The 15828-nt window shown below is 52.8% G+C and overlaps 1 protein-coding gene across 9 annotated transcripts in view; it reads left to right on the forward strand.

Moving 5' to 3' along the window:
• The first annotated feature begins 1558 nt into the window (after window positions 1–1558).
• The window catches only part of ASCC2 (activating signal cointegrator 1 complex subunit 2), a 37713-nt gene continuing 23443 nt past the window's right edge, over window positions 1559–15828 (forward strand). Inside the window, exons 1-7 of one of the 9 annotated variants that reach the window (XM_043973197.1) lie at window positions 1596–1668; window positions 5327–5454; window positions 7507–7583; window positions 8369–8469; window positions 12276–12434; window positions 13553–13723; window positions 13999–14128. In XM_043973197.1, coding sequence (XP_043829132.1) covers window positions 8389–8469; window positions 12276–12434; window positions 13553–13723; window positions 13999–14128 — 541 coding nt within the window. In that variant the 5' untranslated portion in view covers window positions 1596–1668; window positions 5327–5454; window positions 7507–7583; window positions 8369–8388. Of the gene's footprint in view, window positions 1707–3380; window positions 3400–5326; window positions 5455–7506; window positions 7584–8368; window positions 8470–12275; window positions 12435–13552; window positions 13724–13998; window positions 14129–15828 lie in introns of those variants that run through there. The other 8 variants (XM_043973225.1, XM_043973182.1, XM_043973190.1 and 5 more) reach the window with 8 other exon arrangements.

Here is a 15828-nt window from a genome sequence, read left to right on the forward strand (position 1 = left end):
CTGAAAACAATCCGGTGATTTCTAGCAAGATCCAAATGAATTAACAGTGTGATGGAGTAACCAAGAAAATTAATATAATATTAGACTACATTATATAATATAATATTAGACTACATTAAAAGAAAGAGCTCGGCACAATGACAGCCTCAAAGTCCCTTCAAGTCCTGTCTCTGACCCATATTAACCACTGGGCAAGTCCAGACCTGCTTAAGCCATACTGTTCTAGGAAAGTCTCTGAGACTATCAATTGCAGATTTCCAGTGTCTGGAAAACGATCAATCAATAAACATTTATTAAGTAACTGTTGTGTGCCAGGCACTGTGCTAAGTGCTAGGAAGACAAAAAGAAGTAGGGGAGTCCCTGCCCTCAAGGAGCTTACAATTTAAAGGGAGAGGAAGGAGGAGACAACATGCAAGCACAGATATATAAAGTAAGCTAGCTACAGGATAGAGAATAATTGAGGACAAGCACTAGGTGCTTAATAAATGCTTAATTGGGGCAGCTAGATGGCGAAGTGGATAGAGCACCGGCCCTGGAGTCAGGAGTACCTGAGTTCAAATCCAGCCTCAGACACTTAACACTTACTAGCTGTGTGACCCTGGGCAAGTCACTTAACCCCAATTGCCTCACTAAAAAAAAAAACAAAAACTAAACTTAATAATAAATGCTTAATTGGACTAGATTGGAGTGGGCATCGGGAAGGGTGTTTCCACAATCCAGGTGCAGGTTAGAGAAGTTAACTAGAGATGTCTTGGAAGGTAGTGAGTTCCTCATCCCTCCAGGTCTTTAGGCAGACTGAGATGCCCATCTGTCCATTCAGTGGCCACACGGGCATCCAGGAAATTCTCGTTCAGGTCCACGTTGGCCAGAATTGCCTCTAGGCCTCTCCCAATTCTGATTCCAGGCGGGGTCGGAGCAAGGATTTGAACCTGGGGTCTTTGGGGCCGCCTCTCGAACGCACAAAGAGCTTGGTAAACGTTAGTTACGATTATTACTGTAGTTGATGGGTGACCTCAGGCCAGTCCCTTCCTCTCCTGAAGCCTCAGGGATATCTCGAGCCTGCTCGAGACATCTCTAGTTAACTTCTCTAACCTGCACCTGGATTGTGGAAACACCCTTCCCGATGCCCACTCCAATCTAGTCCAATTAAGCATTTATTATTAAGCTTAGTTTTTTTTTTTTTTTTTTTTAGTGAGGCAATTGGGGTTAAGTGACTTGCCCAGGGTCACACAGTAAGGCTGCAATCACTGGGGTCAGTGTACGAGACGCAAGGTTTAACACTCCCCTCCAGATAAAGTTCCTTTTCCGAATAAATGGGGAAAAGAGAAAACTCTCCGGAACGCCACGTGCGCACCCCGCCCCCACCCCGGAGTTGCGTGTGCTCAGTTTCCGTCCCGAGGATGGGCTCCGGGAGTTGGGATGCAGGGGGCGTGGCCCAAACGGTCAGGCTCGTGGCAGGGGGCGGGGCTCTTAGGGATTGTGGGGCGGGGGGGTGGGGCCTCAAGGCCTGGAGAGGCCGGTAGGAGAAGGAAGCAGTCCCCAGAGGGGGCGGGGCTTCCGGAACGCTTCCTGTCTGCACCTGCGCCGTAGCTCCCTGACCCCGGAAATGGCGGTACTGCCCTAAGCTGTCACACCGAAGACCGGCAACCGGCGCCGGGAGCGTGAGCGGTAGCGGGAGGCAGCCTCGGCTTCTACGGGGTGGGGGGGTGGGTAAATGGAAGGGGAAGAGAGAAAGAAGAACCCTGGCCGAGGGAGGGAGAGAGAGGGAGAGAATAAAGTAAAGAGAGGTGGAGGGATGGGGTCAAGGGAGAGGGGATGGAATGGAGGGGGAGAGGGGAGGGGAGAAGGAACGGAGTCGGGGAAGAGGGAGGAAGGATGGCACGGAGAGGAAGAGAGGGGAGGGGGGATAGAACGGAGTGGAAGAGAGGGGAGGGGGATAGAACGGAGTGGAAGAGAGGGGAGGGGGATGGAACGGACTGGAAGAGAGGGGAGGGGGAAAGGAGGGGGGAGAGGGAGAAATAGACTAGAGTGGGTATAGAGGGGAGGAGACAGAACTAGTAGGGAAAAGGGTGATCTAATGGAGCGGAAGTAGTTAGAATGAGGGGACAGAAAGGATAGAACAGTGGGGGAGAGGAGAGAATGGAATCGAAAGGAGTCAGGGCAGAGGTGAATGAGTTAGAATGGAGTGGAGGGGCCCTTGGAGATCGTCCTGCCCAAACTCCCACTCCCCATTCAGTCAGTCAACACTTATCACACTCTAATAATGCAATAGAAGTTGGAGTCAGAACAGCTAGGTTTGGACCCCTATTGTACCTCTCACTAGATGTGAGTCTGAGCATGTCACCCATTGTCTCTGGGCCTCAGACTCTCAATGGGTAAAACGGTGATGCTGTTTTTTGAATTTAACCTAATGCAGAGAGGTGTAGTGGGGAAAGTGCTTTTGTCTGACTTAAGGTACCATAATTTTATGAAGCAGCATTTCCCTTGTACCAAATTGGACCACCAGCTGTTTGCAGAAGCCATTTGCTGTCTCTTGCCTTACAGGACTGTCCCATATACCTGGAATGCACTTCTTCCTCATCTAAGACTCTCAATCAGCCAGTAAACATTTATTAAGTACCTATTACGTGTCAGGCACTTCACTAAGTGCTAGGAATAAAAAGAAAGACAAAAGACCTGGCTCTCTAGGAGCTCACAGTCTAATGGGGGAGGGAGACAACATGCAAATAACTATGGACCAGCCAGATGTATACAGGATCAGTTGGAGATAGTCCACACAAAGGGAGGGCACTAGAATTAAGGGGATTTTCTAAGAAAGGCTTCTTACTGAAGGAAGGATTTTAGCTGGAACTTGAAGCTTGCCAGGAGGTGGAGATGAGGAGGGAGTGCACTCCAGGCATGGGGGACAAGCCAGAGAAAATGCCTGGAGTAGGGTAACAGGTGTCTTGTTTGAGGAACAGCTCTGGAGGTCAGTGTCCCTGGATTGAAGGGGATGTGGGTGGGGTAGGGGGTTGTGAAATGTAAGAAGACTAGAAAGGAATGAAGGGCTTTAAATGCCCGCCAGGACCTTCATCTTTGCTCCTAGATGTCATTGGGAGCCACTGAAGTTTCTGGTTCAGGAGTGTGCCATGGTCAGACCTGTACTTTAGGAGAGTGATTTGGTGGCTAAGTGGAAAATGGCCTGGAGTGGGCAGAGGCAGCCAGGAGTGAGAGGATGGGGACCGGTTCCAGGACAGGGACAGTGTCTGAGGAGGGAGGGGGCACTTGTTCTTCAAAGCTTCATCTTCCAGGCTCCATTCTGCTTTCACCTTCATGAAATCCTCTACTCCCCACTCTCCTCAGATGGCTTTCTCTAGACTCCTCTCAGTACACCTCTGGATCCCTTCCAGCAGATTCTAAGTGATTTGCAGGTTTTGTTTTTGTATCCTCAGCATTAGCTCAGTGACTCGTAAGGTTTTGGTTTTGTTAAGTCCAGACCTGCCTTTGATTTCAGTGGTATGGAAAATTCCTAGTGCAGAATTTCCCTCCACTGGTGCTGATGATCAGCTGTTGTGTCTCTTTTCACTGAGTTGCATAGGGCACTGAGGTTAGGTGACTTGCCCAGGGTCACCTAGTCCATATGTGTCAGTAGTGGGAGTCTTCCCGTGCCCAAGGCCAGCCATCTCTCTGCTATATCCTGCTGCCTCTTGCCTTCCGTATCAACCAATCAATCAACAAGTGTTTCTTTGGCATTTACTGTGTGCCAGGCATTGTATTGTTGGCTTGGGGTAGGGGGAGGGCTCAGGAAGCCAGAAGGGACCTGGGGACAATCTCTAACTTTACAAATGAGGAAATGGGCCCAGAGAGGAGGAAAGAGAAATGGTGAGAGACCTCCTGTGGGGGAAGACTATGAAAGGAGGGATCCACTGTCATGACCACTGAAGGACACACAGTGTTGGTTCCATTTTATCCCTGTGACCCTCGGAGGCATTATCTCCACCATGCAGATGTGGAGAAAGTTCTGGAGAGGTGAATAGACTTGCTCAGGTCATTCCAGGAGCAGAACCAGACTTTGAACTTGGGTCTTGACTACAAATTTGAGTCCTCTTTCTCTTCATACTTTCTGCTGCCTTGAGCCCAGAGCAGGGAGGGGACTAGGGGGAAGCTGGCAGTGTTGTTGGTGATGGGAGCAGACTGCATTGGGAGAGCAGCGTCTGGAATGGTTTCCTGCTTCAGGCTTGAGAGCAGGGAAGCTGCCGACCTCATTAATTACCCCGCAATTAGCACCAGTGAGAGAGAGGCTGGCAGGGACCTTTGAGGTCATGGGGTCCAGCCCTCTCGCTTCATAAATGTGGAAATCGAGGCACAAAAAGGTTCAGTGACTTGCCCAGAGTCACACAGTTGCTAAGCGCCTGAGGCAGGATTGAAACAGGTTTTCTTGACTCCGAACCTAGTGCTCTCTCCACTATACCCTGCTACTTTAGGCTCACATCGGACTTGTCCTCCCTATTTCGTGCATGTCCCTAAAGCAATGGGGACCCTGCCCCTCAGCATTAGAAAGGCCTCCCATCATCTTCCAGCACCGTCGGGGAGAGTCCCAGTGTCCCAGTGTTCGTGATCACTGTCTCCATAAAATCTTTTCAAAGTACAAAGGGTTGTGGTTAGCAATGTCCTCATCTTAGGGAGAGGAAAACTAAAGGCCAAGATATGAAGGCAAGCCCGACCCATCTCAGAGTACTCCTGTCAGCCTCTCCCTACTCTATTGGCTTAGGAACATCAGTAGCTCATTCTTGGGACGTTCGAAGGCTCATCAAGGGCCTTCTCCCCAGTGGCTACTGTTTTCCGAGTCATTCCAGGTCAGCCTCTTCTGTTCTGCCCCAGTGACCCTGCTCAGACTGTGTAAGGATGCTTGGGTTTCGTTCTGGGCACCACAGTTTAGGAAGGTATGGATAGGTTGGAGAGAGTGCAGAGGAAGGCAGGCAGGATCCTTTAATTCATGCCCTTCGAGAAGGGGCCAAAGGGACTGGGAGCATTTCACCTCGAGAAAGAGAAGGCTTTGGGGACCTTGGAGCTGACCCCCTGTACCTGCCGTGTAAATGGGGAAACCGCTTTGGAGTCAGATGATCGAGCTTCCAATCTTGGCTGTGCTACTTATTGCTTGTATTGGCCTGCACACACTGCTGATCCTCTCAGCCTTCCTTTCCTCTTCTGTAAACTAGGACATCACACTAGATGCCTTTGAGGTCCTTCAGCCCTAGGCTCCTGAGCCACCGCCATTTTGGTGGGGAAGAGGGAAGAAAAGTTCTGACAGCTACAACAGAGATTCTTCCCCCTTTTTGTGTCACAGACGCCTTTGGGAATCTGGAGAAGCCCATGCAGAAGAATAAAATACAGAAGGTTACAAAGGAAGCCCATTAGATCGAAATACAGCCACCAAGACAAGTGCCTGGTCTCAATTCCCAGTGGAACTCTGAGGTCTCTTCCAGCGCCAGCCCCAAGATCCTTGGGGGAGACTTGCTCCCTTTGGCCCCAGAGGCCAGAACTAGGAGCCTCGGGTGGAACTTGCAAGAGGTCCCTTAGAGCTGGGTGTCTGCCAGTGAGAGCCGTCTCCTAGTGCAGCAGGCTGCTGGGGGAGCTCGTGAGCTCTCCCTCCTTGGAGGGCTTCACACAAAATCTAGAGCATTGCCTCTTGGGAGTGACGGAACCAGGATCCACCTGCTAAGATCCCTTCCAACCCTCCGACTTTGTCATAGCTTATAAGTCCTTGGAGAACTGGAAATGTCCCTTCTCCCTTCTGCTCCCCCCGCCCCCCAAATCACTTGATTTAAGTCTTATTTTAAACACTGTAATCATTTCCTGAAATACAACTCCCTCCTCGCCCCCTCTGGAATGCTCAGAAATATAAATGAGACCTAATATTAAAGTAACTGTGCCTGACAGTAATTCTCTATCTATATATGTGTATATATGTACACACACATATGTATATATATATATATATATATATATGTGTGTGTGTGTGTGTGTATATGTATATGGAAAGGGTGGAGAAGGGACTGGAGGCTGTCTCTAGTTGTATATATAATCTAGAAATAGATATACATATGTATGTATATATCTCATTCCCCATTACCCCCTAGAGACTGTTTTCTTGTCCAGATCATGGAAGATTAGGGCAGGTGACAGGGCCTCAGGAACCCATGTAGTCCAATGCCTTCATTTTGTAGACGAGTGAAATACTATGTATACAGTCCCATCTCCAAGCACTGCTAGACTTTACTGGGCCTGTGAGCTCATGGCTGGGCTGTCCTGCTGGGTAGATGGCCGTTCCTCCTGTGTGTGCGCTTTGGGTCGGCAGCTTTCTGTCAGTCTTCCATCAGGTATCAAAGGCTCAGACAGAATTCCAGGCGACCTCAGAGCCACATGGGAGCATAGATTTAGAGCGAGAGTCCAGCCACACATTGTATACGGCAGGCCCCAGAGACTATTAAAGAAGAGTTTAGCCATGGCCACGCAAGGGGAATGTGGGGAGTCACAGAGCTGGGATTTCAACTCGGGCCCCTAGACACCTTCCTTTTCCCTTTGGTTCCCTGCATTATTTCTCACTGGGGCAGGAATCCCTTCAGTTGTATTCCCAGCAAGCAGCTCTCTAGCTGCCGCTGAAAGCATCCCCAGGCTGCCTATTCTCTCACTCTCATTGTTAGGAAGGTTCTCTTGACCTCCTGCCAAAACCTGCCTCTGTGACTGCTACCCATGGGCTCTACTTAGGCTCTTTGGGGCCAGAAAGAAAAGGTCGAATCAGTCTTCCTTGTGACAGCCTTTCAAGTACAGCTACCCATGAGCCTTCTCTGGGTTAAATAGCACCAGTTCCCCCAGTTGATTTCCATATGGCACAGCTGGAGGACCTTTAGTTGTCCTGGTTGTCTGGATACTCTCCAGCTCACCAGGGATCTTCAGAACTGAACCTGACACTCCAGATGAGGTTTGAACAGGGCATGGTGAGACGATGGATCACCTTCCTGGGCCACCATGTACTTCTCAATGTGGCTTGGGATGTTATGACAGCTTTCTTTCCTCCCCTATCACGTTATTGACTTCTATTGAGCTTCTACTCCACTAAGACCCCCCAGATCTTTGTCAGACAAATGGGTAGCTAGCTTAGTCATTTCATCTTTAGACCTGTAAAATAGATTTTTTTGAGCCCAAGTGTATAAGGTGGTTCATTTATCCAAATGAATTTTTTTAAATTTTATTTTATTTTTGCGGGGCAGTGGGGGTTAAGTGACTTGCCCAGGGTCACACAGCTAGTAAGTGTTAAGTGTCTGAGGCCGGATTTGAACTCAGGTCCTCCTGAATCCAGGGCCAGTGCTTTATCCACTGTGCCACCTAGCTGCCCCCTATCCATATAAATCTTAAAATTCATCGTAGTGTTCTAAGCCCATGGAGCTATTTTTGGATCATGACTGTCACCCATTTATCCCTTCTACAAAGTTAAAAAGTATCCATGGCCTCTCTGTCTTGGTCCAGGTCATTGGTAACCAGAGTAAGCAGTGGCAGAAGGACCAGCACAGCTCCTTGGGGCGCTCTACTGAACATCTCCCAAGGTGACGTTGAGCTATGAATGACGACTCTGAGTCTGGCCAACGAGCTCATTCCGAATCTGTTGAAATCTACTCCCCCTCTTGCCATGGTTTCTAGGGGACTTGCTTTACCCCTCCTGTCATCCTTTTCCCCAACAATCTCTTTGTTGCACTTGTGTGAGGTCATTCCATGCTTTGTGGTCACTTGTCCCTTGCTTACACCTGCTTTGTGAATCTTTTTAAAAGTTCAGATGGGGGTGGGGAGGCGAGTTCCTTGTGTATCTGCATCACCCTTTTATCTACTCCTCCTGATTGTTTTCTCTGTGTATCTTCAGAATTTCATCTTTGCAGGGCGTCTAGAGTTTGAGGCCAAACCCAGCCTTTCTCTGAACCTTTGGAGATTTCCGTCCTGAAGTCTAGGGCCCGTGGGAGACTCAGCTCAAGCTTTCTCTCCTCTCTCTTAAGTTTTCCAATGGAAAGGCTGCTTCCCTACAAGGCTCCCTTCATTTATACTCCAACAATCAGTTCCTCTTTATTGGTACCAATCAGACCCAGAACTGGATTTCCTCTAGTGGGTTCTCCCCTCTTTGATGGGTGATGTCAAAGCCCTTCACAGAGTCATTAGCTGCCCACTCTGTTGGCCTGTCCCGTTCAGACTTGCCTCTACCTGCAGGGCACTGGGCAAGCTACCTCCACTTCTGGGGGGTCTTGGGAGGAGGAGGAGGGTGCCTCCGAAACCAGAAAGCCTCACCAGATGACAGCTGGCCTCGCCCCCTGCTGACCTCTCATTCTTTCTTGTTTGCCTTCAGGAGGAGGGGACCCCAGCAAAATGCCTGCATTGCCCTTGGATGAACTACAGATCACGGAAAAGGATCCAAAGACGGGCAAGCTGAGGACCGTGCCAGCTCTGGTGAGCTGGGTGACTCGGGGCCCTTTAGCGCCGTGCAGATTCCCCTGTTTATCTGCCTTGGTTGGGGGGGTAAGGGGCGGGGGCTGGTCAGCCGTTAGTTGGAGAGCTCTCCAGCCACAAGCGTCTGCCAGGCGCGGTGCTTGTTAGCCACTGGGAATATACAGATACAAGAGAGTCTTTTCTTTGAGGAGTTAATGTTTTTGCTGGGAAGTATGCTCTGAATGTATAATCAATCAAGAATCATCAATTAAGTGCTAGGAATACAGGGAGCAGCTAGGTGGTGCAGTGGATAAAGCACTGGCCTTGGATTCAGGAGGACCTGAGTTCAAATCCAGTCTCAGACACTTGACACTTACTAGCTGTGTGACCCTGGGCAAGTCACTTAACCCTCATTGCCCTGCGAAAAAACCAAATGCTAGGAATACAGACAAAAGTAAAACAGGGTCTGCCCTTGGGGAGCTTGCACTCTAACAGGAGAAACATATGACTATATACAAAGTGGATACAATGTATCGGTGGGGTGGGGAGCAAGGTAGACTTCGCATAGCTTCAGAGAAAGCTGGAGAGTTGAAGAGATGAGGAGGAGGAGGGCATTCCAGGCCTGAGGGACGGCCTATACAATGGAATGGAGATGGGAGGTAGAATGCGGCTAAAAGACCAGTTTGGCTGCGTGGAAGAATGGTGTGGGATAAGGCCAGACAGGGGCGCGGCTCGACCCTAGAGGTGGTATGGGGCTATTTGAGCCTCCCAGAGGACCTGCTCCAACCTGTGCTCACTTTGGAGGCAGGGAGACCAGTGAGGCCGTTGTTCAAGGGAGAGGGGACGAGGGCCGGCCTGTGGGTGGTGTGCTCTGCGTGGAGAAGTGTTGGGGATCGACCTGAAAGCCAAGGCGATGATCAGTTAGGAGAAGGAGGAGGGAGAGTGAGGCTGAGCACCTGGGCTTCTGAAGGGGTGGTGGTGTCCTCTCCGGGCGGAGGGAAGGGCAAGGCAGAGGGTGTGCTTGTTTGGGGGGGACAAGAACTAGCTCAGCTTTAGACATGCTAGCTTTGAGATGTGTCTGGGTCATTCATCTTGAGATGCCCAAGATGCCCAGGGAGGGCAGGCGTGGGTTGGGATCCCTAGAGAGAGCATCTGGCACATAGTAGGCATGGTGTCACAAGGGCTGGCTGATGACAGGCCTGCTGTTGGAGGAGGAAGGAAACTGGGTTAGCCCGGAGGGGATGTGGAGAAGCCACAACCAGGAACTGCAGGGGGACGTCCCAGAGGCCCACTCACAGGGAGAGCCATCCCACAGGGGCGGCAGGCTCCCCCTCGGGGTGGCGTGACCACTGGTCAGGGATGCCTGAGTGGGGATGCCCTGGGGTACGGGTTGGACAAGATGCTGCTGAGGCCCCCAATTGTGGGAGCATCCCAGGTGTAGCGGACAGCGCCTGTGCACAGGCCTGGGGGTTGGAGGCAGACTGTTATGTGGGGACCAGCGAGCAGGCCAGTTTGGCTAGAAAACCGGGGAGTTCTTCTCAGCAGGGGCCTGCATGTCAGTCACGTTCAGTCATGAATCCATCCCAATGGCTCACGGTCAGAGTTACAAGACAGAGAGCCAGAGGGCGTTGGGCCTGCCTCATGGGTGGGTGGAAGCGAGCGGTCTGACTGAAGGCCCAGGACCACGGCATGTGTGTGGCAGTGCCGACCGGGAGGCCAGGACCCTCCTTGATCTTTGTGTGTTGTCGTCACACGTCTCCTTCTCTGGTTCTGCTCACCTCAGTCCCCATTAGATCAGTGTGAGTCAAGCAGCATATGTGGCTGTGCGCCCCACATTGTACCGGGACTCAAACAAAAGAGAAATCACCCCTGTCCTCAGGGAGCCCACATTCTGCTGGGACAGGCGACATGTACCAAGAAAGAGGTAGGAAATGGCTATAAAGTAGCCAGCAGGAAAAAGAAGCCTCTACAAGGGAGCTAGGGATGCTAAGAGGTGGGGGTGAGGAGCGAGCGCATGCCAGGCATGGGGTATGGCTTGTGCAAGAGCTTGGAGGCAGGAGATGGACTTCACATGCACAGAGCTGCAGTCTACCAGAGGCTTCTTAGGCTTGCTCACTGGCTCTCCATGATGCGGGCCCTCCTTCCCCGAAGGCTCCGAGTACCCTGTAGCCTCAGCCCCCATGTTGTTGAGCCAGGCCCTGGGGCTGGGCCCCCTCGCGTCCTGTGTCTGGGCTGTTTCTGCCCCTCCCCTGGGTCAGAGGAGATCCTGTGGCCACCTCATGGGAGCTGGGGAGGACGGGGCAGAGTCTTTGCTGAGTGTGCCTGGAGCACCAGGTGTGTGTGTGTGGGGGAGACGGGGACGGGATGAGATACGGAGCATAGGGCCCCTGTTCTCAAGGAATTGACAGTCTAAGAGAATGTGGAGAGACTGGTTAGCAAGAACAGGAAGTGTGCCTGCCTCTGTGTGAGCTCTCTGGGCCTCAGTTTCTTCATCCGGCCGTGGTAGCTTTAGAACCAGGATCCCAGTGGGAGCATTCCCAGCAGAGATCAGCTCTGGGGCAGGTGCCCCCCCTGGCCGGGCGGTGCTCTGAGGCGAGGGCAGGAAGGTTTTCTCAGTGACGGCCCTCGTCTCCTGCACCGTCCGGGCCCATGGGCCTACCCTGCTCCCCTCAGCGCTAGAACCTTCTCCATAGAGACGTACAGAGCCCGGGGCTCCTGAGGGCTTCAGTGGTGCCCCTCCTGGTTCCGGTGACTCCCTTGTCTCATCTTGGCCCCTGGCAGAGCAGAGCCTCATCCTGAGTTGGGCCAATAAGCCCCTGTTGATGGTTGCCACTGCTGCCCACGGCAGAGTCCTCTGCTTATAAGTGTGGGGACAGAAGTGCTCCATGGTGGGAAGGTGTGTGTGAGCAGATAAGCCAAAATCAAGGAGGAGGGAGGGGGCTCACGACCCTCAGGGAGTCCCACTGCAGAACCAGAAGAGGAAACTGAGGCTGCGAGGACCAGACTCAGGCCCTCTGACTCTCAGCCCCCACGCCATGCTGCCTTCCAGCTGGCAAAGCCACATGGGCCAGAGAGAGGGGCTGGTTCTAGAAACTGGTGGTGCTTAGACTGGGGGAGAGTAGGCCCAGGGGGAGTCTGGGGGCTGGCTTGGGGAGGAAGGATGGGCCTGGGGCTTCTTGACCTCCAGACAGAGCTCAGAGCAGTGCAGGGTGGGATGGGGAGGAGGCTGCAAAGGAAACTGTCTGGACTCCCCCAAAGGGCGTCCTCCCCAGGCAGCCCAGGCTGTGGTGGGAGGTGATGGGGGTCTTCTGGATGGGATCTTGGGGAATTCCTTTTGGGTAGGGGTTGGGCATAGTGACCCCTGAGGCCAATTCTTTGTGCAGTGATGCCTTCAATGGGAACTGAACTTGGAGAAACATATAAGCAAGAGATCCATGAAATCACTGGCCCTGGGCCTGATTAGGGCTGAAACGTTAGGGCAAAGGAGACAGGCTGGATGTGGGCAGAGGCTTTCTTGGGCCCGGCTGGGTGGGGCCTTGCCTTGGCAACGGCTCACCAGCCCCACCGCTCTACCTCTCACCTCTAAAGAAAGCAGCCTCCTTCTTCCTTGGCGAGCAGAGGGAGAAGTGGGCACAGGCCCAAGGTTGGAAGCCAGAGCAGAGGATGGTCATAGGCATATGTCTACCCAGGGTCCCCTTAGCCCGATCCTTCCTGGCTGGGCTGAGCGGCCAGACCAGGCAGAGGTATGGCGATCACTATGAATGGGCCGCAAGCATCCTCCCTGACTAACGTCCCCCACGGGCCCTCGTGGTTCTTGGACCCCCTAGCACCCAGACCAGAAGGCCGATCGCTGCTTTGTGCTGTATAAACCTCCACCTGCAGACAGCGCCACCGCCCGGGTAGAGGAGTACCTGGAACGGGCTGCCTTCATCGCCGACGACCTCGACTGGCTGCTGGCCCTGCCCCACGAGAAGTTCTGGTGCCAGGTAACCCCGTCTTTGGGGCCATCAGCAAGCCTTTAGGGAGCACTTACTCTGGGCGGGGAGAGGGAGGCTCCAGAGTCAGGGAGACCTGAATTCAAATCCAGCCTCAGAGACCTACTAGCTTTGTGACCCTGGGCAAGTCACATCACCACTATTTGCCTCAGTTTCCTTATCTGTAAAATGGGGGTCCTGAAGATCAAATCTGATATTTGTAAAGCACTTAGCACAGTGCCTGGCACAAAGCAGGCACTTCTTCCCCTTTTCTCCCTCTGCTGGGACAGGCCCTGGATTTCTCGGAGACTGTAGGCTTTTTAGAGGTGGTGTTTTTATTCCACATGTTGTGCTGTGCATCAAGCAGCCAGTTACAGTGGGGATTATCATGTCTCACAAGTCATAATGATATAACTGATTAGTAACGCTAGTGCTTTTCATTTTATTTTGTATCTGGATGCTTTTGCTGAAGATTCTGATTTGTCTCAGCTAATCTCACGGTTGATTCTCTAGGGTTTTCTAAGCAGATCATTCTAGGAGGCAGCATTGGCCACCGCGAGCAGGGCTGGGCTTGGATCTGAGGAGTCAGGTTCAGATGTGGCCTTCTGCTCCATACTGCTGGTTACCTTAGACAAGTCCCCTGACCTTTCAGGGCCATTTTTAAAATGAGGTTTCAAGGGGCAGCCAGGTGGCGCAGTGGATAGAGCACCGGCCCTGGAGTCAGGAGTACCTGAGTTCAAATCTGGCCTCAGTCACTTAACACTTACTAGCTGAGTGACCCTGGGCAAGTCACTTAACCCCAATTGCCTCACTAAAAAATAAAAAAAAAAAGAAGAGGTTTCAAGGTTTTCCCACTCTAACTGTGTGGTCTCAGTGGTAATAGCTGACTCACATAAAGGCCTTTGCATAACATTATCACAGCAGAAGATGGGTGTTCTCCCCACTTGGGACCAGCTGTCCTCTGCCCCCAAGCCCAGTGCTCTTTTCCTCATCTGAGCTGCCCCTTTGGAGGCCGGGCCTGGTCTGGGCATCTCCCTCCCAGGGTTCCCAGGGTGGGAGGGTCTCTTGGCAGCCCCCCTGCTGCTGCCCCCAAGCCCCAGTGGCACGTGCTCCTCTCGATCCCCGAGCAGGTGATCTTCGACGAGACCCTGCAGAAGTGCCTGGACTCGTACTTGCGCTATGCCCCCCGCAAGTTTGATGAGCTGGCCTCGCCCGCCTCGGCGGTCAGCGAGATGCAGCAGCGCCTCCATCGCAGCGTCTTCCTCACCTTCCTCCGTATGTCCACACATAAAGAATCCAAAGTGAGTGTGTCAGCCCCTCTTCCTCTGCGGGGCTTTCAGTGGAGCAACCCCGGGGTGCCCTGGGCCCCAGGGCTGGGGCCATCTCAGGTGTCCCCTTTGTCTCACCCTGGTCTTCATTCAGGGCTTTTGTGGGGCAGGAACAGATCTGGGTCAGGTGGGCTTTGCCCCCTGAGGTTTCATCAGTAGGACCCAGGGGCCTCTTGGCTGCAGACGTCGGGAAAAGCACGGATTCTGGACTCGTTTCCGTTAACTGGGCTGTTTCCCCTCCCCCACAGGATCACTTCATTTCCCCGTGTGCTTTTGGAGAAATCCTCTATAATAACTTCCTCTTTGACATCCCAAAGATGCTGGACTTGTGTGTGCTCTTCGGAAAGGGCAACGGGCCCCTGCTTCAGAAGATGATTGGTTAGTAAAGCATGAGGTGGGCCCGGGTGCAGGGGATCAGCTGCAGGATGACCCCGGTGACTAAGGGATCTGCAGATACTGGGTCAGAGGTGGGAATGTATAGAGAGCTGGCCTCAAAACCAGGAAGGCCTGGGTTCGAGTCTTGTCACTGACACATACTGGCCCTGTGACCATTAGCCAGGTCCAGGCCACACTAGATTCTCAGGTGTGGGGCAGTGACTGACCTACATTTCATCATGTGGGAATGCCCTGTGCCACTGAGATCATGGGTCTAGGCATGTGGCCCTAAAGGGAAGCTCTGACTGGCACGGAGTGCTTTAGGGGCAGCATGAGGTATTGGACAGAGTCAGGAAGAGCTGCTTCCAAGGCCCCCATCTCTTACGTCCTGGCTGCATGACCGTGGACTTCCCGGAGCTGTGATTGGCATCAGGAATGCCCCGTGAGGAAACAACCCTCTGGGGTCCCTTCTAATTGTAGGCTCATCAGTGGGGTCCAAGGGTCTTTAAAGAAGACTGCGAGGGGGAGGGGAGGCCCCACCATTTCTTCTCCTGTGAAAACGTGATGGGAGTAATGCCCAGGAGAGGAAGGTCATCAGTAACCAGGTTCCCATAGGAGGGGAGCAGAGGGAAGAGGGGATGCCTCCATCCTCTGGCCCGGAGGCCCAGGGCAGCTCGGACCGGGGGCAGTGGGAACCAGCACAAGTGTGTGAGGCAGTCGGGGGCTTTTGGCCACCAGTGTCTTTGGACACTTTGTGTATGACAGCCATGCACAGTCATCACCTCCAGCTTGGGGTTCGTGGCTGTGGCCAAAGCTCTGGCCTCCCTTGTAAGACAGGCCAGAGGGCAGCGGGATCTTTGCAGTCTTCCCAAGGAGAAGTTGCACAGTAGCTCAGGAGACCCCAGGGCTCAGTTCTGAACTTGAGGTTCCTTTCTTCGGCTGCTTGGGGGAAGGTGCCCTGGACAGCTCAGGCTTCAAACATCTGTGGGACTCTTCCATCTTAAAAACAGCCACCCAGCCTGGCTATAAGTGTAGCTGATCTTGGAGCATCCAGTGTCCCAGCCCTGATGTGCAGGGCCCAGGGAGTCAGAAGCCAGGGTGTGGTGGACAGAGCCAAGGCATCATGGAGGAGTGGACAGAATCCTGGACTTGGCCCTGAAAGGGCCTGGGTTTGAATCCCACCTCTGCCGTGGACTAGCTGGGTGATGCCAGGTGTGTCTTTGCACTTGTGGGCCTTGGTGGTGACAATAGCAGCATCTACCACAAGAGATCTGTGTGTTGAGGTCAGCTGCTAGGGTCATTCCTTGAGCTGTTGCCCTTCCTTCTTTATAAGCAGACAAGAAAGGCTTGTGCCAGCTGTGAGATTAATAATGGGCTGAACTGGGCCCTGCCCCATGATCTCCTTGGGATGTGGACCTCCCAGTGAGTACAGCCCATCTCCTGCTGCCATCCTGCATTGTAAGAGGGCGTCCTGTGGGTCTTAACAAGACATCTAGAGCAGAGGGGAAGTGACTTGGCCAGGGTCACCCAGCCAGTCTGCATCAGAGGCAGAATGTGAATCCAGGTCTTCCTGAGGCTGAGGCCGCTCATCCGGTCAGGTCATTCTCTCTGAGGTCATGCTATGCCCTGATGAAGTGGCTGGTGCTGGTGCTTCCCATTATAGAGACGAAGAAACTGACTTCCCCAAGAGGAGATGAGAGAGC

Source organism: Dromiciops gliroides, chromosome 1 (genome assembly GCF_019393635.1).
Source record: "Dromiciops gliroides isolate mDroGli1 chromosome 1, mDroGli1.pri, whole genome shotgun sequence".
Classification (NCBI taxonomy): Eukaryota; Metazoa; Chordata; class Mammalia; order Microbiotheria; family Microbiotheriidae; genus Dromiciops; species Dromiciops gliroides.